The sequence below is a fragment of the Natrix helvetica genome (genome assembly GCF_964273705.1).
Source record: "Natrix helvetica genome assembly, chromosome: 1".
NCBI lineage: Eukaryota > Metazoa > Chordata > Lepidosauria > Squamata > Natricidae > Natrix > Natrix helvetica.
Genome location: NC_138548.1, coordinates 150,014,995 through 150,037,253, shown reverse-complemented (window position 1 = coordinate 150,037,253; position 22,259 = coordinate 150,014,995). Strand labels below are relative to the sequence as shown.

The 22,259-nt window shown below is 43.4% G+C and overlaps 1 protein-coding gene across 1 annotated transcript in view; it reads right to left on the bottom strand.

The window, feature by feature from the left end:
• Positions 1 to 20,258, bottom strand: part of EPC2 (enhancer of polycomb homolog 2) — a 57,812-nt gene extending 37,554 nt beyond the window's left edge. The window contains exon 1 of the mRNA XM_081962946.1: positions 19,855 to 20,258. Within this exon, the coding sequence (XP_081819072.1) occupies positions 19,855 to 20,007 (153 nt within the window). The 5' untranslated portion in view covers positions 20,008 to 20,258. The remainder of the gene's footprint in view (positions 1 to 19,854) is intronic.
• Positions 20,259 to 22,259: the final 2,001 nt, after the last annotated feature.

The following is a 22,259-nucleotide window of genomic DNA, read 5'->3' as shown; positions in this document are numbered from 1 at the left end:
AGCAACAAAAATAAGGAGGACAAGCCTCAGCATGTCAATAAAGGAATGGCAGAATTTTGCACTTGTCCTAGGACTCAACCAGGAGTGGTTCTAGGGAATTCCCAAACAACTGTTCCCAAACAACCGTTCCCTGGTGAAGGGGGCAGATGCAAGTCTCTACTTATGTCTTGTGTCCACTTGCCACTGGCAGAGCCAAAGAAGGCATCTGGTCGCTATAGATGAGGCAATGGATTTGGATACAAATCTCGCTGTGTTCAGGGAGGCATCTGCTGAGAACTCCATTGCTGCCTTCAGTTTATTAATATCCTGGTGTGACCCAGTATCACCAGGGGGGTATCCTATTTTGTAGTTGCTTTAACCAGAGCAATGAAGCTCTGTTGAAAAAGGGGGCCACCATGGAAGCCTTTACCACCCATGCGGCATCTTGGTGACCCTTCACTAACGTCTGTTCTGATCTCCTGTCTGGAGGGCTTCCTCTGGGGAACCCGTCATGACGGATGATGCTGACAAGGCCACTACAGGAGCATCTACTATGGGAACCTCCAGGGGCTTACATAGGTCAGGGCCTATATTATATAGGCGTTTGCTCTGACTGCTGGGAAAGGGGGAGATCCACTACCGTTGAACTATATCCAGGAATAACCTGGTAGATGGAACAACCTCTCTTTCTACAGCAGGTTTGGAGAAGAGAGGACTTGCCTGGTCTCCTGAGATGGGCATTTCTGTCTCCTGCCCTGATTGACTGGCACCTATGTTGGCAACTTTCCTGGCCTTGAACAGAATAGAGAAGGTTGGAAGAGAATGTTGAAAGAGACCCACAAAGGCAGGTTGATTGGGGGTTACGCCCTCATTATCTGACTGTTCCAAGTCCCTGTGTGCCTCTTCCTCCTCTGACAGAGAATCCTGACTGGGAGACACAGAAGGAAAATTTTCTGAGAGCATGAAAACGTCGGGCTCCCAGTGCTCCCTATGAGCCTGGGGCCTGTGTCTGTCTGAGGCTGCTCTGTTGCCTTCCTGGTTGAAAGAGATCTACCATCTGGAGAGCTATAAAAACTCCCACCTTCTGGAGGGTGATTGGAGACAGAAGGGGAAGGCAGTCCTCCTCGCTGTCCAGAAACATTGTGGCCTCCTGTGGACTGTCACATATGCAAGGCTGCAATGTGAAAAGGTGCGGGCTCACTCTGAGGCCTGGGCTGCCGCCGTGAAGTAAAAACCCATCAGCATTCTCTGTCCAGCTGTAGGACTGCCCATGGTGATCACTGCCTGCGCAAGTTGGGGTCTGCATTCCAGAGGAATGCTTATGGGCACTGCCCCATCGCCTGTCGGATCGCAACCAAATAGCTGTCTGGTGGCCTTCAGCGGGATCAGGCAGAAGCCCCTTCCGCTGGGACGGAGGCTGCTCTTGATGGGAGCCAGCCTCCAAGAAAAACCTTTTCTTGACTTCTTTTGATGTTGTGGAAGGTGAGAAGTGTTCGGGAATGGAGGATAATTTAAACACACGTCTTGTCCTAAGATAGACTGAGTCTAAAAGCTGGGAGGAGCTAGCAGAGGAGGCGTGTCGTCAGTCCGATTAGATGGCAGACAGGTAAACCCATTCCTGGATGCTATCTCCACTACTATGGAGAAATTCCAAGCAGTAACGTTTTATAAAGAACATTTCTGATAGAGAATTTAAATTGAGAAAGCAATCATGTTCATAATTCTAAACAGTCTGTTTATTCAGTGTTCAATGTAGTAAACATGATAGCAACATCATTGCTTTACCAAAATAAATGTATTTTAGGGCATGACAATTCTTCAAATACAGGAAACAGGGCGTTGGTACTTATCTGATACGCCTCTTCTCATAGTGGGGGGAGGAGTATCCAGAATGGGTTGACCTTATCCTCTCGTTGATTGGACTGAGTCAGATAAGCTCTTGGGACACGCCCCTGGCCCACCAGGCACTGCCCAGTTATCGGCGAAGAACTCTATCCGACTCGTTATGCCATCCACTCAAGATCTTTAGTATGGTTTCAAACCTTTTATTGACATATAACTTTAACATACCAGTGCAATATACATCATAACACGTTACATAACCATGTCAGGGGGGGGTCTGGATACTCCTCCCCCCACTATGAGAAGAGGCGCATCAGGTAAGTACCAACGCCCTTTCTCCATAGTGAGGGGGGAGGAGTATCCAGGGTGGGACGTACCAAAGCTAGCGCGTCCCTAGGGAGGGTAACATACTGAAGGCACATGGCCAAACTAAGCCTGGTGGGGAGTGTCCCCCGCCCTATGAACCCCCTGCGGCCGAACGAAGCCTCTGCCGAGGCAAAGGTATCTAACTTGTAGTTCCTCACGAAGGGTGAGGGGAAAGACCATGTGGCTGCCCTACATATCTCTGTCCATGCCGCCTACATTGCCCAGGCCGCAGTGGTGGCCGCACTTCGTGTGGAATGTGCTGTGATGGGACTCGGTGGCTGTATGCCCTGAGATTGGTAGGCCGTAGCAATGCAGTTCCTCAACCATCTGCCTATGGTGGTGGAGGTCACCTTCTTGCCCCGGTTGGAATGAGACAAACAGGGCCACGGACCTTCTATTCTGCCGGGTTCTTCTGAGGTAAATCCTCAGAGCCCTTCTTACATCTAAGGTGTGCCACTTCCTCTCTAGTGGGTGAGAAGGGTCTGGGCAAAAATTGGGCAAAATCATTGGAAGTTACACCATGTGGAAAAGGCCCGCCATGTCACGCCATAGATTCGCTCCGTGGAGGGTCTTCGGGCAGCCTGGATTGTTTCTATTACCCTGGGGGGAAATCTTTCCTCCCTCAGGATGCTCCACTCAACCGCCAAGTGGTCAACTGCAGCCATTGGGGTTCCGGGTGCTCCAGAGACCCCTAGCTGAGGGATATTCTTTCCTGGGGAATTCTCCACCCTCTGCCCACCTAGAGCGATTGGAGATCTGCAAACCATGGCCTACTGGGCCAGTAGGGGCCAATTGGCACCATCTCTGCCCCCTCCCGAAGAATTTTTTGAATGACCCTGGGAATCAGGGGCAAAGGTGGACATGCATAGAGAAGTCCCCGGGACCATGGGCAACGGAGAGCATCCGCCCCCTCTGCCCCGTGTGTTTGGTACCTCGCGTAGAACCTCGGGAGTTGGGTGTTGAGGTGGGTGGCAAATAAGTCGACCTCCGGGTGACCGAATCGGTCCATCACCTCCCTGAAGATGGCCAGATGCAGTCTTCACTCCGCATTGTCTACTTCTGCCTTGCTGAGCCAATTGGCTCTGATGTTGGCCACCCCCACTATATGCTCTGCCCTTAGGGATAGCATTCTTCTCGGCCCATCGCCCCAGCCTCTTGGCCTCCCGCATAAAGGCCCCTGATTTGGTCCCCCCGTCTGTTTAAGTGGGGCTTGGTGGCAATGTTGTCTGTGAGGACTAGAATGTGCCTGCCCTTGACAGAGCGGTGGAAATGTACCAGGGCAAGTCAGACCGCCCTGAGCTCCAACCAATTGATGCTGTGCGTCAGTTCTGCCTGGCTTCATTTTCCCTGCGCTATCTGGTCCTGCAGGTGGGCGCCCCACCCGAATAGACTGGCATCCGTGGTCACCGTCACCCGGTCTGGCGTTCTGAAGACTTCGCCCTTTGTAATCGCAGGGGACGTCCACCAGATCAGTGAGCGGAAGACTTCTGCTGGGAGAAGGACCGTGGTCTGGGAACAGCTCCTGCGCCTTTGCTGGAAAGGCAAAAGAAACCATTGTAGGTCTCTGGTGTGGAGGCGAGCCCACGGAACAATACCAATGGCAGAGACCATGGTGCCTAGCAGTTTGGACAAAACGGCTAGGAGCATTCTACCTCCTGTGGCTACCTAGGTAGCTAGCCGTCTTAGGGAAATCTGTCTCTCTGTTGACAGAAAAACCTTGCCTTCCTCTGAATCTATCAGAGCCCCTAGGTGGATTAGACTAGTGGAAGGGTGAAGATGGCTTTTGGCCAGGTTTACAGAAAACCCATGGTCCCTCAAGGTTGTCATGGTGGTGTCTAAATCCCTTAGCGCCCCCTCAAAGGAGGATGACTGTATCAGCAGGTCATCTAAATAACATTGAATCCTGACTGGGACCTGTCTCAGATGTGCTGCCAGGGCAGCCATCACCTTGGTGAAAACTCGGGGGGCGGAGGACAACCCAAAGGGCAAAGCCCAGTATTGGAAGTGCTGCCCTAGGTAGCAGAACGTGAGATACCTCCGGTGATCCCGAATGATTGGGATGTGTAGGTAGGCCTCTGTGAGGTCTATGGAAGTGAGGAGGTCTCCCTGCCTAATCCCCTCCAGGATGGAATGGAGTGAGTGCATTTTGAACCTCCTATAGCGGATGAAGCGGTTTAGCCGTTTCAGGTCCAGAATTGCCATCCAGCCCCCTGATGCCTTGGGGATTACGAAGAAGATTGAGTAATACCCCTGACCCTGCTGGTCTAGAGGCACTGGCTGGATTGCTCGGATGTCCAGCAAGTGTTGTATGGCCTCCTGCATCAATAATCTCCTTGCTGGGTTATTGGAAACTGGGCAGATCCGGAAGAAACGTGGGGGGTTGGAAAGGAACTCCTGTGCCAGACCATGTCCGATGATGTTTTGTCAGAGGAGGAGCGGTTCCAGCGATCCGCGAAGTACGCCAAGCGTCCCCCGATGGGAGCTGAATTTGGTCTAGCCTTAGTTTTTGTGGAAGGAGCGCCCCCCACTGCCACCACCTCGAAAAGACTGCTTCTGCTGCCTCCCTCTCTGTTGTCTATCTGGGTATCTTTGCCTGGCAGCGAAACCCCCCTGGTACTTCCTGGCCCCTGAGTACCCCGCATCAGAGCCCCTGAAAGAGTCCTGACCCCGGAAGGAAGTCCCAAAGTCCTGATCCCGGGAGTAGGACCGTCTGGGGTAAGGCGTCACTCTGAACCATCCCTTCTTTGAAGCAGGGGAGCACCTTCCGCTTATCCTTGTTCTTTACGAGGTACGGGTCCAGAACTGCCCCAAAAAGAGCATCTCCTGTGAAGGGAGCTGATGCCAGGCGCCACTTGTGGCGTACATCGGCCTGCCACTGCCTCAGCCACAGCAGTCTACGAGATGCAGCGATCGCCCTGGAGGCAAACCTGGCTGCGGACAAGGTGACGTCTGCTGAAAATTGGATGGCTGCCACCAGCTTGTTGATGTCCTGGTGCGCTCTGACCTTGGTGACGGGGATTCGTTGCTGCAGCTCTTGTAGCTAGAGTAAGGAAGACCGGTTGAAGAAGGAGGTGGTACTGGCTGCCTTCACCGCCCAGGCTGCTGCTTGATGCCCCCTCTGGAGGGTGAGATCCTCCTTCCTGTACTCCAACTTCAGAGCCTCCTCTGGTTCCCCTGGCAGATTAGTTGGGGTGTGCAGTGCCCGTACCGGATTGTCGATGGAGGACTAAGATAGCGTCCCAGCCATGTCCTGATCCACTTTGAAAAAAATCTTGTCTGTGGATGTGGGACCCGCTGTGGGGGCTGCCCACTGGTGCTTGACCGCCTCCCTGAAGGCCTTGGGGGTTAGCACTGTGTCGGTCTCACTGGCCTTATCAAAAATGGTTTCTGCAGAGATCCCCTGTTGCTGAGGTCGTGCTTCTGCTGCTCTGTTTCCGAGCTTGGCTGCTGCCTTGGCCTTGAACAGGAGCGATTTGTACAATGAGGGCTGGAACAATGCGGTGAAGGTAGGCTTAGGAGGGGGCATGCCCTTGTCCTCACACAGTTTATCTTCCCTGACTTCCCCCTCCTCGCAATCCAGGTCACTGTCCTCCTGTGATGAGGCTGAGGAACTGGACATGTCTTCTCCATGGTCTTCCAGGCTTTCTGGTACCCTAGGAGATAATGCCACCTGAGGTTGCACTTGTGACTGCTGAAATGTCGCTGTCATGCATTGCTGGAAGGCCCACATCATTAGGTCCTGAAAGTTGAGGACCCCTGTGGGGAGTTGTTGGCTGGAACCCATGCCCACCTGTGCAGGAGGGAGACCCAGAGGTGGAATCCCCTTAGAGAGGGCTAAACCCAGTGAGGCTATATGCGGGGGGGAATCGCCCCTGAGCAAGACCCCAAACTGACTTAAAATCTATGTTGTCTGCAGTCTGCAAATCTTTTCCTATCGGTTCTATGACAGTGTGCATTGCCCGTGCTTAACGGACGCTTCACACGCGCAGCACTCAAAGACAACCATCAGTTCCAGAGCTGGTGAGCTGAGCTGTGTTTTAGCTCAGTTGAGGTGCGGCAATCCTCTCTGTCACACAAATCATCTGAGCTAAAAAAACAAGGGAATAAAGGACAGGCAGAAGGGTGGGGCCAACCAGAGGTGGTATTTGCCGGTTCTCCGAACTACTCAAAATTTCCTCTACCAGTTCCCCCGAACCGGCTGAATACTACCTCTGGTTGTCTGATCATTTTTTTTAACCACATATGGATTTGTGTCCAAAATTATCTTGCCTTTATACAGATCCACCACATGTGGTAATATGTGCCAGGTATTTGTTTACATTTCCAACAGTTTGGGGACATATTGTTAAACATTTTAGCCAATCTTGCCATGGGCAGATGCCACCTATAAAACATTTTATAAAGATTTTCCTTATATGATGTGGCCACTGTCAATTTCCAATTTCTATCTCAAAGCCTTTGCCATTTATCCAAATCTGTATTATATCCAAAGTTTTTGGTCTATACTACCATAGTCTCTTTAACTTGTTTTTCTTCCATTTTATGATTTAATTGGTGATTATATAGTATCTATCAATTTGTCATCAGTCCCCACTAATATGTTGTCCAATATTGTTAGTTCTCTATAAAAAACCCATGTTTTCTCAACTTTCACATAACATGATTGTATCTGCAGGTACGACCACCACTCTAATTCCACCCCTTGGTTTTTTTAGTTCAAAATACCTTAAACACAAGGTTATACACAGTGGTGGAATTCAACTGGTGTAACAACCGGTTCTCTGAGCCTGTGCTTTGCACATGCACTCTCCATTCACTCGTGCATGGGCCAAACGCATGCTCCCCACACGTGTGGCGCGTTTGAAAACAGCTCCAAAACTTACCTTCTACTGCAGCCCCAGTGAGTAAAACAGCTGAGGCATGGAAATCCGCTCTGCCGAGCCTATCAGCTGGGCTTCAGACAAAGGAAATATAGGTCAGTATAGCACAGGGGTGGGCCCACCTGATCATCGGAGTGAACCAGTTTGCTCTCAGCTGATCGTCAGAGCTACCGGTTCACCCGAACTGGCTGAATCCCACCCCTGGTTACACCTGTAAGTAAGTATCACTTAATAAGTTCCACTGAGTTCTGTGTCTTATTCCGTGGTATGTATAAATTCTATTTATAAACAGACACACTGAAGAAGAGTCTAGTGCTGGAAATGACTGAGGGCAAAAGAGGATGACAGAGAATGAGGTGGCTGGATGGAGTCACTGAAGCAATAGGTATGAGCTTAAATGGATTCCAAAGGATGGTAGAGGACAGGAAGGCCTGGAGGAACATTGTCCATGGGGTCGCGATGGGTCGGACACGACTTTGCAACTAACAACAAATGTATAAATTACTGTACAGAGGATGGATCTATTTAATCCAGCTTGTGTGAATTGGTGTAGAAATTGGAAAGTAAATCCTAGAAATTCTTTGTCTCCTGTTTGCAAAGAAAGGTTGACAGAGTTCTTGAAGAGGAACTGCAAGAACAAGAAAACATATGCATGCCTAATTTGTATTAAAATCTATTATGTACAGAGTAACTCGTAGGGTAATAAGATTATAAATTCTAGACCCTCCATGAAGAGAGGAAACTTTCTACTGTAAAAATTCAGCTTCTACATATGGGGAGAAAGGTTAATTAGAGAATAATAGGAATAGATTTTCCCAGTTCTCTTTCCTTTTTTTAATCTTAAAAAAGGCAAACAGAAAGATAGATATACCATTAAATGAACAAAGTTGCAGAAATTGAGCAGCTACAGTATTCATTATGCCACTGATAAAAAAATTAACTAAAGTTATTTTTAACATACAGAAAAGGATTTGAGAGATCTTTCTGAATCTGAGTTGAGTGCCATGAACATACATATCCCTGAGGCCATGAACATGCATTTTGATAAATTGGGGGGGGGGGGGGTTGGGGAGTTTTGTTGATAGAATTAGAATGGCTTGGAATTAGGCCTAGCTAAAAGAAAGGTTTCGTTTCAAATTTGATTTCTAATATCTATTGTCCAGTGCTTCTTTTCAGAATTTTTGACTTTTTTGACATGTCCGTCACTTATAGCAAAATCTTTCTGTCTCATGACATTTCCAGCATCTATTATGTGCTTTTGTTTATTCTGGCAGTTACTGAAGGTTGTGTGTCATCTTTAAAACATTTTACAGCACTTTTCTCTTGATGGACTTTATAGATTTGTCGCATAGTTTTTTCCCCACTGTTGATTGGGACTGTTTCTTTGAAGTTACGTATCCATTTTATCATACAATGTTTTATTTGTCTGTCTCCATAAAACATTTAGGTAACAGTGTACACAAAAGTAAAGGTAAAGGTTCCCCTCACACATATGTGCTAGTCGTTCCTGACTCTAGGGGGCGGTGCTCATCTCTGTTTCAAAGCCGAAGAGCCAGTGCTGTCCAAAGACGTCTTCGTGGTCAGGTGGCTGGCATGACTAGATGCCAAAAGTGCACGAAGCGCTGTTACCTTCCCTCCAAAGGTGATTCCTATTTTTCTACTTGCATTTTTACGTGCTTTCGAACTGCTAGGTTGGCAGAAGCTGGAACAAGTAACGGGAGCTCACTCCGTTAGGTGGCACTAGGGATTCGAACCACCAAACTGCCTACCTTTCTGATCAACAAGCTCAGCGTCTTAGCCACTGAGCCACCGCATCCCTATGGTGTACACAAACATACACACAAATCCCAATAGGTGGCCTTGATTCTATATGAAAGTTTCAAATTCATTTTTCTGGAAGTCCTTCGTCTTTTTTGAGCCCAGTTTTTATTCTTTCAACAATGTCTTGGTATATTTTTGGCTCTGACTGTTTCTGTGTCTTTCTTCATAAGATCTGAGTGGACCATGTCTGCATTTGAAATTGATAATTGATAAAAATTATCTCTTATATAAAAAGCATTTACATGAGAAGGTAGCAGTGGAATTGTTTAACTTATTTTCTCACAAGTTTCCATAGTTTTATTACCGTATTTTTCGGAGTATAAGACTCACCTTTTTCCCTCAAAAAAGAGGCTGAAATTCTGGGTGTGTCTTATACACTAAATACAGCATTTTTTGCATCCTGAAACCCCGCCCCTTCACCAAAATCACCATACAGAGCCTGTAGAAGTTTTTCGGAGAGCTCCTAGGGGCTGGGGAAGGCAGAAATGAGTGAAAAATGGGGCATTTTGTGCTCAGTTTTGCGCCCCCCCCCCCTGCCCCAGGAGTACTCTATAAGCCTACTAAAGGCTATGCATGCTCTTTTTTTTGACAAAAAACAGGCCCGTTTCCGCAAAAAAATGGACTGTTTTTTGCTTGTTCCCCCCTCCCCCGAACACTCCGCAAGCCCCCTAAAGGCTATTCATGCCTTTTTTGGGGGAAAAAACAGGCTGTTTTGGGGAGGTTTGCAGACTCCAAAAACTTTTTTAAAAAATTTATCTCTTCAAAACCGTGGTGTCTTATACTCAGGTGCATCTTATATTCCAAAAATACAGTAAACTGTATTATAATACGTCCTTTAAATTTTTGGTTTCCCTTTGTTACCCTTTACCATAAGCATTTATGTCTTCTTTTTCAGCCATTTGTTCCTGCTATTTAGTCTTCTCCTTTAATATTATCTTCCTTTATTATGGTATATTCCCGTGATGGTGAACCAAGGCATGCGTGCCACAGGTGGCATGCGGAGCCATTTATTAGGGCATGCGAGGCGTTGCCCTGTCAGCTCCAGTACGCTTGTGGGCGCTGGCCAGCTGACTTCAGTCTTCATTTTTGGCCGTTTTTCACCCTTTGGAGGCTTCCCTGAAGCCTCCAGAGGGCGAAAAACAACCCAACACGCAAACCAGAAGTTCGGACTTCTGGTTTGTGTGTTGGGCCATTTTTCTTTCTCCGGAGGCTTCAGGGAAGCCTCCTGAAGCCTCTAGAGAGTGAAAAACGGCCCTACAGGAAACCCGAAAGTTCGAGAAAGGACTTCCTGGTTGCTCATAGGGCCGGTTTTCGCCCTCCGGAGGGCCTCGGGTGGTGGTGGTGAGGGAGGCAGTTTTTGCCCTCCCTAGGCTCCTAGAAAGCCTCTGGAGCCTGGGTCCATCGCATGCCAAAAGTGTGAGGGAGGGCGGGGCTCACGCGCATAGAATTATGGGTGTGGGCACGTGCCCGCACAACTCCCCTGCATTTCCTCAGCTTTTGGCACGTGATGGGAAAAAGGTTAGCCATCACTTATATATTCAGTTAACATAAGCCCAAATCCTTTCTCCAATTCACAAGTAATTACTTTTGGAAGTGGAATTCATTTCTCTTAGATAAATACAGTTCCTTATTTTAGTAAACTACTTAAGAAACTGGTACCAAAAAGTTGCTCATAATTTATAACAAATCCACTGCCAGTCTACAGGGCGAGCAATGGAAAAGTTTCTAATCATTATAGATTGAGATTTTCATTTTTGTAATGCTTGGAGATAGAGTTAGAGAATAAAATATTTTATTAAACTTTATTTAGAAAATGAAGACTAAAATACTTCTACTGTAGTTGAGTTCTTCAATGCAAAACAAGTGCATTAATATCCACTAATATGCAAAGACCAGCAGCAAAGAACAGTAAAAGTACTGATTTTGTACTTCACTGCAGCATCTAAAGGTAGCTAATATTTATGCTTCAGGAAGAATGACAAATTCTGTGATATGCAACACAGAAATAAAATGAAAAAAGTGTGCTAACTTGTAAATTCTAAACCTGTGAAAAACAGTTAAAGGGATAATTAGAAAGCAAAATATTGTGAATGAACAACTGTATTCATTTTTCAGCCAATGAATAAAGTTTCCTCAGGTCAATTCCACCTGCACACATCTGCTTTACTTTGTCAGCAAATCTGGCAAAAGGATTGTCTGTGCTTGCACATAAAAGGCAGGTAAATCCAGGAACCTTGAAGCAATTGCACTGAATCTTCTGACAAAGGGATGCTTTGCTTGCTTCAACATTTTAAGGAAGAGTGCTTTACTTGCACCAACATGTTTCTTGAAGCATTCCTTATAATCTTTATAAGGCCTAGTAAATCCCACACAAAAAACAGGTGTAGGATGATGCCAAAAAGTCTGGATCTTTGGCCTTAGTTTTACAGTCTCTACAATAAAAATTAACCATTTTTATATAAGGGATATTAAAAGTGGTTATGGAGAATGGTTAGCAGTAAATTTCTGAGTCTGTCTTCCTCTCCAAAGAATCTGCTGTTGCACAAGTGTTGAAAGGGAAAATCACCAAAACTGGAGACAATTACTATGATTTGTACCAAATATTACTTCAGATAAACCATTATTTACAGGACCCTCTTAACTCTCAGGAGAAGGCTTTCTAACTGCACCATTGGACCTGCAGCCAACCAGAGCTTCAGATACTATTCAAGGAAGACTTTTCAAATGTATACTGTGATTCTTGTCATTTAGACAACAGCAAAATATGGTAAGGAACATAAAGTGAACAATTATGACTAAACAATAACAGTTTTCACTTTAAGTTGCTACATCACTAAGAAATTTATGGAAGGTAAAGTAGCAAGTACTGTACAATTTAAAAAACAACAACCAGGTATATTGTTGTTAGAGATCAGAGACTTACTATACCAAGTAATTATGTTTTACCACAACCAGATAAAGTAATAAATACAAAAAATATAGGAAGAATCTTCTCCAGCACCATAGTTCAAAGGCCTCAATTCTTTGGCGCTCAGCCTTTCTTATGGTCCAACTTTCACAGTCATACATTGCAACTGGAAAAACCACAGCCTTGACTATACGTACTTTTGTTGGCAGGGTGATGTCTCTGTTTTTTAGTATGCTGTTAGATTTTTTTAGTACGCTGTCTAGATTTGCCATAGCTTTCGTCCCAGGAGCAAGCATCTTTTAACTTGGTTGCAGTCCCCATCTGTGGTGATCTTAGACCCCAGGAAAATAAAATCTGTCACTACCTCTATTTCTTCGCCATCTATTTGCCAGGAATTGAGAGGGCCAGATGCAATTATCTTAAATCACATTATCTCTGCTCAATGATATATTTGATACGAAAGCATTTTAACCCAATAAACAGTTCTTTCACTAGACCAAGGGAGATAATTTTCATATATTTCTCCCATTTTTTACAGTACCTAAATCTCATTTAAACCAATCAGAAGGTCACAAAACAAAAATTAATAATTTTTGTCAATTCTTGTTCTAATAATGGAAGGACACAGCTCCCACACACACAAGCACAAACCCTTTATCTACAAGGTCTGGTGTGTGTGTGTGTGTGTGTTTTCATAGATATTCACGGGTGTAGGTATGCTGGTCTTGCTGTATTCGGGCCTTTTCCCGTATAAGATTGAGATTGTCTTGGCAACGTTTTGGCGAGGTCTCATTCGCCATCTTGGTTTGAGTTTTCGGCTTAAAGTGTGGTCAGAGCTGCCGTCTTTCTATAAATCTTGGTGAGGGTGTGTGGAGTGCTGACTTTGTTTCAGTAATTGGATTGATTGGTTGTGTGGTTGTATTATGATTAGTAAATTGGTGCTGATTGGTGCTGGCTGTGTGTCGGTTGTTGTTTTGTGTTGTAACGGCTTGGGTGGTGGGTGAGGCTCGTTTGTTGACTAGGGCTGGTTTCCAGATGTCTGGTAGGTGGGAGGTATCGTCACATTTATTCATGTTGTGGAGGTGTTTCTCTATTTCAATAGCTTCCATAATTATTCTCTTGTTGAAGTGTTCTGTTTTAGAGATTAATTTGGTTCCTTCAAAATTAATTTCATGTCCTGTAGCTTTAAGGTGCTGGAAAAGGGAGGAAGTTTTTTTCTTTTTTTCTTACTGCGTTCTTGTGTTCTGCGATGCATAAATTTATTCTCCTGTTCATTTGTCCTATGTATGTTGCAGGGCTTGGCGTATTCGGGTCTTTTCCTGTGTAAGATTGAGAGTATCTTGGCGACGTTTCGACGAGGTCCCACTTGCAGGTGAAACCTCGTCGAAACGTTGCCAAGATACTCTCAATCTTACACAGGAAAAGATCCGTATACGCCAAGACCTGCATACCTGTACCCGTGAAAATCTACGAATATATATATACTAGCTTTGTAACAATTTCATATTTCGTGCTGTGAAAAAGTTTTATTTTCTTAATTCTTTAGGAAATAGGAATTTGAGACACAACCAAGTCAATGCAAACGGAGTTTGTCATAGAAAAGGTGACATATTAATATTATACTTCATGTGTTTGGCTGTAAACAAAGGATATTAGTAATATGTAAAAACTAGAAACTGTGGCTATGGATATACACCTACAGCACTGCACATTTACAATTTTAAAGAAACCCTGGATGAGTACTGAGATATATAGGGAACATTCACCCAGATGCATTTCTGTAACACAGGAGCAAGATCTCTCTTTCCAAATTATTTAACTTCAGTAATTTATTTCTCAACATCTTGAGGGGGATGTACTTTCATTTGTTTGGTGTCCACTTTAATTGCACTGAGTTTATCAGAACTATCTTCCTCTCCAATACATTTTACTAGAGTTTAAGAAAACAATCCTTTTGAAATTAAAATGACAGACCTTAGACTTTCAGAGTTGCTTCACTTCCACATGCCATTTTTTGACGGTACTATATAATCAATTTATCCAAACAGTATGATGACATTTAACAATTTTCAGCAGTTTCTAATAATATTAAAATGCAATGTATTGTATTACAATTTTCAGCTGTTCTTATTTTTAATAGACAAATCTTTAATCATCTGCAAATTACTATAGAAATAGGTTCCACTATATTCAGTGGCACTTACTTCAGTGAAAGTTTGCATATTTTTGACTGTAATTACTTTGAAGATTTATCACTATTATTTGTTATAGAAATTGTATATGAAATGCTTCTATGTTGAGTATTGGCTTTTTCCTGTGTTTCAAAATTGAAATTGAAAATCTTTTAACCCAATCCACTGAAATAACAATTACATCAGTGGAACTACATTTCCAGTACATTGGCATGTTGACTTAGGCTACATTAAATGCACCAAAATCTTCTATAATATACAATTCCTGTAAAAGAAATAACCTCTGACTTAATATAGATAGATTGGGAGATGTCATATATTGGATATTGTAAATGTTGTAGATAGCCAAAGTGAGGGCTCACTCACATAATGTTCTATTGGAAGCAATGTGCTGGAGTCTAAGTCAGGCCAAATGTAACTTTTTTTAGCATATGTTTTTGACAGAAATCCGCTCAGTCAAGAGCAAAGATCTGGCTCCAAATGGGCAAGGCGAGGAACGAAAACAAAACTAGTATAAACTAACTAATAAAATTAAGGAAAAAAATAAACTACTTAACTAAAAATTAAAGTATTAGAGAAAATTCAGCTAAGGCTGTGAAATACGTCCTGATGGGCTTGGGTTGAATAGAAAAACTGAGACTAGAAAGAGCCAGAAGGTATGGCCAAAGAATTTCAATCCAGTCCTTGGGCATGGGAGAATATGTATATTTATATATTATATTAAAACTCCAAGATATTTAATAAAACTAGTGTTTAACATGGAGCTCCAATTCCAGTTAAGAGAACAGCCCTGATTAGCTGTGGTACACACATAACACATTATGGTTAAACAAATAATGGAAAAAAGGGGACAACTGAATATTTTATGATGGCTCACTGAATGCTTTTAACAGATTCTGAAATTAGAAAAGCTTTATTTCTATATGTGCCTGGGGCCAAGAAGCCAGCCTTCATTTCCCTATTATCGTAATTCATTTTGGGCAGCTAGGAAGTAATTAAGGATGGAATAATGAGAGCCATGGATCTTCAGCTCTCCTATGAGGTCAGTTCTCAACTGAAAAGAATTCATGATTGGGATCTGGTTGATTGCTATATAGAGGTTCAACAATTTAACAGAACCTCTACAATAATTATTTTTCTATATTGTATGACATATAATCACTTCTATATTTTAAGAGTCTAATAAGTGAATATATACTAGTTAATAAATCAACTTGTCTAATTCTGTAATTGTATCTGATAAGCAAAGACATGGATATTTTCCCCCCAAAACTCTTACAATATCAAATTATTGGGCTAGTCAAGAGGCAGTGTTTTACAGTTTTCTGTTTGCCTTAAATTGCAAGCAATACTATAAATTTACTATTCCATTTTATATTTTTATTTTGTATTTATTCATGACTTCATATTGGTTATATCCCACTTTTCCTACAGGATCTCAAGTTGCCACATATGACATTCATCCTTACAAATGTATATTCACCCGGTAATTATATTTCATAATATTCCTTTCAGGTAAATAAAACGAGGAATATGATGGCAGAAAAAAACCCAGTGATCCATCGAGTCTTCCCTTTGTGTTTTTTGTTTTCTTTTTGATTTATTATTTTATTATTTAATATTTCTTATATTTTTATATTAATTTTTGTCAGATATCACATGATCACCATATGCAACCCTCTGCCAGTTTCCCCACTGACTTTGCTTGCTGAAAGCTGGCAGAGACCACCACAAATGGTGATCATGTGACTGAGGAACGTTGCAGCCGTTGTAAATGTGAACCAGTTATCAAGTATCCAAATCAGAATCTAGTGACCATCGGGATGTTGTGAATGTCACAGCTATAAGAAACAATTCTATGTCGCCCTGTTCAAGGCTGTCGTAATTTCAAATGGTTACTGATCGAGGACTACCTGTACAGACAGGTTAATCAATAAAATAGTACATTGCTTAATATATTAGAAATATAACCTTCTCCTGTCTAAATATATTCAGCTATAGAATTCATTTATCAACAAAAAGTGAACAACTCAAATTCTTTAAGAAAAAAGTTTGTTTAACAAAAATCTTAAACCAGAACCTTAAAACACAACTGAAATATTATAGAAAAAACAGAAGAGTGATTGTAGTAGTTTAGAGTTATGTAAATCCTACTTAAATCTAATTGGGTGTACAACCCATAGCTGGGCTCAGCCTTTAGACAACAAATCAAAATCAGTGTCTGGATTTGCAAAAAAAAAAAAGTTTTCCTAATTGTCTAGCAAGGGGAAAAAACCACAGATATAAGTTTTTTTTAAATGAGGTGAAGCTTTTCATACGAAAAGCCATTTTTAAGCTTTATTATATCTGTAATTTTGTTATTTTGAGTAACACATCAAATTTGCCAAGATACAATTTCTATATTAGGGGAAGTCCATGTTAAATTTCGGGAGATAATTAAGTGATACTTGTACAAAAAGAAAAAAATGAATAGGACCCTCCTAAAAGCAATGGAGCATTAGAAATGTCAAACTATTATTTGATTTATTTTCCATCAAATCATTCCATTCAGTAAACTAGGTAATCTAACTAATGCAGTTCACAAAATACTGTTATGTTTATACAAGTACTTACAGTGAGCCTGAACAACAAAGTGGAATGAGTCATAAAACTAAGGAGCTTCAATTTGCAAGATGCTGTGGGCAATTAACCAAACTACTGTAACAGATCAAGGTCACTTTGAATTGAAAGCAGGTGTTGGTCACAACATCCAGTATTCCCCTCCTTTCCCATTATAGCATTTTTTTAAAAGGGAGGTCTCCTTCTGAAACACATCTAGCCTCAACAAATCGGTTGGTTTTGAGTTTGTGAAGGTTTAAAAGCAGAAAACAAATATATTCATCCTATTCTGACTAAATAAAATATTTTAACAGGTGAACTAAGCTTCATTAAACTCAATGCCCCATTCTCAGTTCATAATAATCCCATTTCATATTCTCCCTACTGTCAGGCCCATGAGTATACTGTACGCAAGATACACCATGTATTTTTCTCAAACATCAAAAAGAGGAAAACAAGTTAATGAGAATATAATCAAGTGCAATACAACTCAGTTTTATGGATTTTTTTTAAAAAATCCCTTCATTTATTGCTACCATACTGTTACATAGAATAAACTGCAATCCAGAAATGAAGCTCTGCCAGATGACACCAGATTGTCTTGGTGGTGTTTGTCATTGATGGAGAGCTATTTACAGGGGATCAGTTGCATTTTAAGAATCTCCCTGTTGAAGAAGCTACACTCATGCAATCATGCATTCGGTTCCCCACCAGGATCACTTGGACACCCTTGGAAACTCCAGAAGTAGGATATGAAAGCTGTAATAACTGAGCAGTTATTTCCTACAAACTGATACTGAGAGGCAGATTGCTCTGATAGTAGAAGGAATATATTATGACTAAAACATAAGGTTCGATGCTCCCAGAACCTATTTGGACAATACCTCACTGAGATCTACAGCCCAGCAGAATAGACTTTTTCACTTTCTCTTTGCCATCTGAACCTGATTTTTTTTATTGGCAACCACTTGCAGTAGAATAGGCAGAACATTGGATAAGAATTCAGTCATGCCTGGAGAAACTTTCCATGAGAATAAACATGACTGATTCAGTATTTACTTACTTTATATAATCTGTAAATTCATAGAGTATTTAAAACAAAAATATACTAAAATACTTCAGAATAAATGCCACTCTCTTTGGAATACTTCTGAGTAAATATAATTAGAACTAACTATAATTTTCCAAATTCTCTCCCTATGATTTGGAAGTACTTTCCAGTAAAATTAATGGATTATGATGAAAATGTCAGTTTGTATGCATTTATTAGTTTGTATGCATTTATAAATTTGTATGTATTTCAAAATAGCAGAAAATGTTAGCATTATGGGAATTTTATTTAAATCGCTTTATTAAAATTACATCCATACATAGATCACATTTTATATCTGGTTTAAGAGGATACTGTTACCTTTAAAACTAATTTAGACTAGCTGTTTAGACAATTCCACTTTTTGCAAATTAATTTTACATTTGAGTAATGTTATTTTGTTTTCAACTAATCTATAGAGTGAAAAACAAAATCAACAAAATGTGTAAATATTACAGTTAGCTTTACAAACATACTTCTGACAAAAAGCTAGCAATGAATTAGCAACGTTAAAGCACCACTTTAAAATTCATTAAAAGAAAGAAAACACAGTTAGGATGTAAACTACAAGCTAACAATCAAGAACTACAAAGCTGTCTATTTTAAAAGGCTAATGAGAAAGCCAATCATAAAGAAGTGCAGCCTTTGTTGATGTTGACAACTCCAACCTCTGAAAAACCAATCAAATACAATGTGGGCTGGCAATGAGGCGGAGATATCTCTTCATTGAGGAAATTCTTAGGGACATTTACTATGAATTCTGTATGCGCACATAGCCCTTGTTATGAGCAATTTGTGCACAGTTAAGATAAAAAATAAAATGATAGAATATATAAAGTCCAGTTTTTAGGGGAAAGAATGTACTTTTTACCCAAGCAAGGGTACAGACAACAGCTATTTTCTGCATAGAAATAATTAAATACAAACGTTGAACAGCAGACCATGGACAATTACGCATGCAGCTTTAAAATTAATTTCACAATGGGATCAAATGGGATCTATAGATTAGTACCATGTGTTTGTAGCAAATTAGACTCAGTCATTACAAATATCTACACATAAGAAAAAGAGTTGGTTTTCATTTGTCAGTGACATCAGACAGGCCTGTTATCTGTTCTCAAGTTATAATTCTATGGACACATATTGGCTTTTAAAGTATTTCTCACCGAACTGTGTGTCTGTGCAATCCTAACCATAGCTAAATTTACTCCCCTATAAGCCTACATAAAGATTTCCGGATTGCCAAAGGAAAGAATTGCATTAGAACGCTTGTCTCAGGAGTAAAAATAAAAACACTCCAGACCTGTCAGTTAACAGACGAGAAGATTATATAGAAGAAATTCAAGATGTTTTACTTTGCCTATCCTATACATTAGCCAAAGCAACTGACAGCTTAAGCCCATTTTCCCTAAGCATGGACTGGAAAAGCATAAATGTCAAAGTAAAAAAAAATGGGGGGGGGGCTCAAAGCCCCAAGACAAAAGGGCACAGCGTTATTTCATGAAAATGTAACGGGGATTCAAGACTTTGCTCGCTTTCCCCAAACCTACGATTTGCCACTTTTATGCAGACGAAGAGCTACCCCCACTGGCTGGTAAAGGAGCCGCCAGCTTCAAAGCGAACTGGGGAGGGGGGGGGGAGAAAAAAAAAGGGCAAAGGCTGTCTTATGAAGAATTGAATCCCTTGAAACAAGGACTCTCCTTCCTCGGGCAATTGGGAACTCTAGCGGTCCTCCAGTCCAAGTCGCAAAGGCCTGGCTCAAACACCGAAAACCGTACCGCGGCGCAAGACAATCTCCTGGTTTAACAGCTCACAAGACAAGTTCCGGCAATAGCGGCCGGCGCGCACACTCTTCCATTCAGGGACGCCTTTTGCGCTTCCTTCCAGTTACGCTAGCGTAAGGCCTCCCTCTCTTTCTCCCCCCCCCTCCTTCCCTCTCCCGCTAATCAAAACACTTCGCGAGTCCTGGGCAAGCAAGAAGATGGCGGAGCAAGGCCCCGCTTACGGCGACGGAGGAGAGTTTACGCTGCGCTCTTTACGCAGGCCCCATCGGGAACGTGCGCCGCTGCGGCGGAAAGCGTGCGTAGCGGCGCTTAGTGAATGCCAATGGCCTATTTCCCGTGAGGGGAGGGGGACGTCTGATAAACAATGGTGGGCCCCCCCGCGCGGCTCCCTTACCGATTCCTCCTCCTTTTCCATGCCCGTGGGCATCTGCGGCACGGCACGGTTGATGGAGACGCAGTCATTGAGGTCGGGCATGTCCTTGCCGCGGTAGATAGGCAGCGGTTTGGCGGCGTCTAGCGCCCGGGCTCGGAAGGAGAGTTTGCTCATTGTCTCCCCCTCACAATAACACCCCGGGGCCGGGCTGGGGGAGCTGGGGGGGCGAGGGGGACCCTCACTACGGCCTCACCGCCGCCTCCCAGCCGCTCCCGACCCCGGCCCGACACACCATGGAGAGCCCCGCCGCCCCGGAACAGCTCCCTCGAAGAGCCGCCCGCAGCCCTAGATCCTCGCCGGGGTCGCTCGATCCGCTCCCTGCGCCATGGCAAACATGGCGGACATTAACCAAAGCGGCCAGCGATCCCGGCAACCAACGCGAGAGCGGGGAACTGGTGAGGGAGGGGGGGAGAGAGAGGAGAGGAGGGAGAGCGAGCGAGTAGGCAGGGAGGCAGGCGGACGGGAGGGGGGACGGTGGAGCGAGCTGGAGGGAGGGAGGGAGAGAAGGAAGGAGCCGAGGCGGCTGCGTGCGCACTCCCAGCCGGCAAGCGAGACGTCTCCTTCTCTCTCGCCCCCCCACCCCACCCCCCCAAACACCGGCTTGGCTGCTGAGGGAGAGAATGTCTCCCGTCCGTCCTGCGCCCGAGCCGCTCTACGCGCATCCCACAGGGCACCAACAAACGCCCCCCTGAGAGGGGAAGAAGCCGTGTCGGTGTCTCCCCCTCGCCAGCTATCTTTGCACACGCACACACACCCTCCCGCCCCGAAGGTCTTGCATAAATAACTGCTCAGCTGCACACCCTGTCCTGTGGGGTGATGTTGGAGCGGGCTACGCCCACCTCACCTTCACCACCACCATACCCACACGCCCCGGGTACACTCTTCAGGTAGCGGTCTGCCAGAGGCTCGGGCAAATCGCGAGGGGCTGAGTAAAACTGAAAAAATGGACCAGCGTCTCGGCTTTGGAGGATGGAGTTCCTCCCGATTGACAGTAGCTCTGTAAAAAAAAAGAGAGACTGGGTAGAGCCGAGTTTACCTTCCTAGGTATTAGTTATCCCCTCTTTTTTCTTCTTCAGAGTATTGGTGAACTAGCCAAGTAAACAAATACCCCGATCAAGAAACTACCAAAGAGCCATCCGTAAACAGCCCAACCCGCACAGACGGGCAAGACACCAGAATATAAGCTAGCACTCCTTACTAGCACTGATGATGTTGCCTGGTTTGGGTAGTGAAACGTCTGCAAGAAAACAAGGAAGCTCAGAGAGCACCAAGCACCCCCCCTCATTCCAACCCTGAGCTACAAATATTCTCCTTTATTAAACTAGCTAAGCCCCCAATTCCAAATATGCTGTCTATAATTATTTAGGACATCTAAAAATCGGTATAAATTTAGAGAGCACTGGCAACGGGGATATACAGGTAGTCCTCTACTTATGATCACAGTGGATCCCAACATTTCTCTTGCTAAATGAGACGTTTGTTAAGTTAATTTTGTCCCATTTTATGACCTTTCTTGCCACAGTTGTTTAGTGAAACACTGCAATTGTTAACTTATTGGTAAAGCTGTGAAGTGAATCTGGCTTCCCCATTGACTTTGCTTGTCAGAAGCTCACAAAAGGTGACCACATGACTGGGACACTGCAAATGTCATAAATATGAGCCAGTTGCCAAACGTCTGAATTTTGATCATGTGAATTTTGATACTGCAATGGTCATAAGTGTGAAAAAAATTCATGACACTTTTTTTCAATCCCATTGTAACTTTGAATGGTACACTAACATATACATTGTTGTATGCCGAGGACTATTTGTAATGTGATTTATAGATAAATATTTGGATATATAAATTATTGCCAAGCTCAGAGAGCACCAAAGACTCTGCTATAGGTTATTCAGTAAAATATAAGGTAAACTAAAATTTGGATGCCACGATGTACTGTATATGTCCCAAGCGCGTGTTGTATATGTCGTATATATGTCTTGGTATATGTTTTGTTATATGTATGTCGATATATTTATTTCCTATGTTTTGTTGTACGCCGCCCCGAGTCCTTCGGGAGAGGGTGCGGCTAAGAAATAAATATTTATTATTTATTATTATTATTAAAAAGGATCATATCTAGCAAGTGACAGTACCTGGCTGAACATGCCTGAAGCTAAACCAGGCAAACTTGGTTCGGACTTGGATGACAGACCATCCAGTAACACCAAAGCCATAGGCTAGATTATGAACATGAAAAACCTCATAAAGCAGGAATGACCAATCACTTGGGTACTGTTGCTAAGAAAACAGCATGGTTGGGTGCATGTTGATAAAGGACTCATCAGGAATCACTCTGAACTCTGAAGTGTCTTTGAGAGAAGGA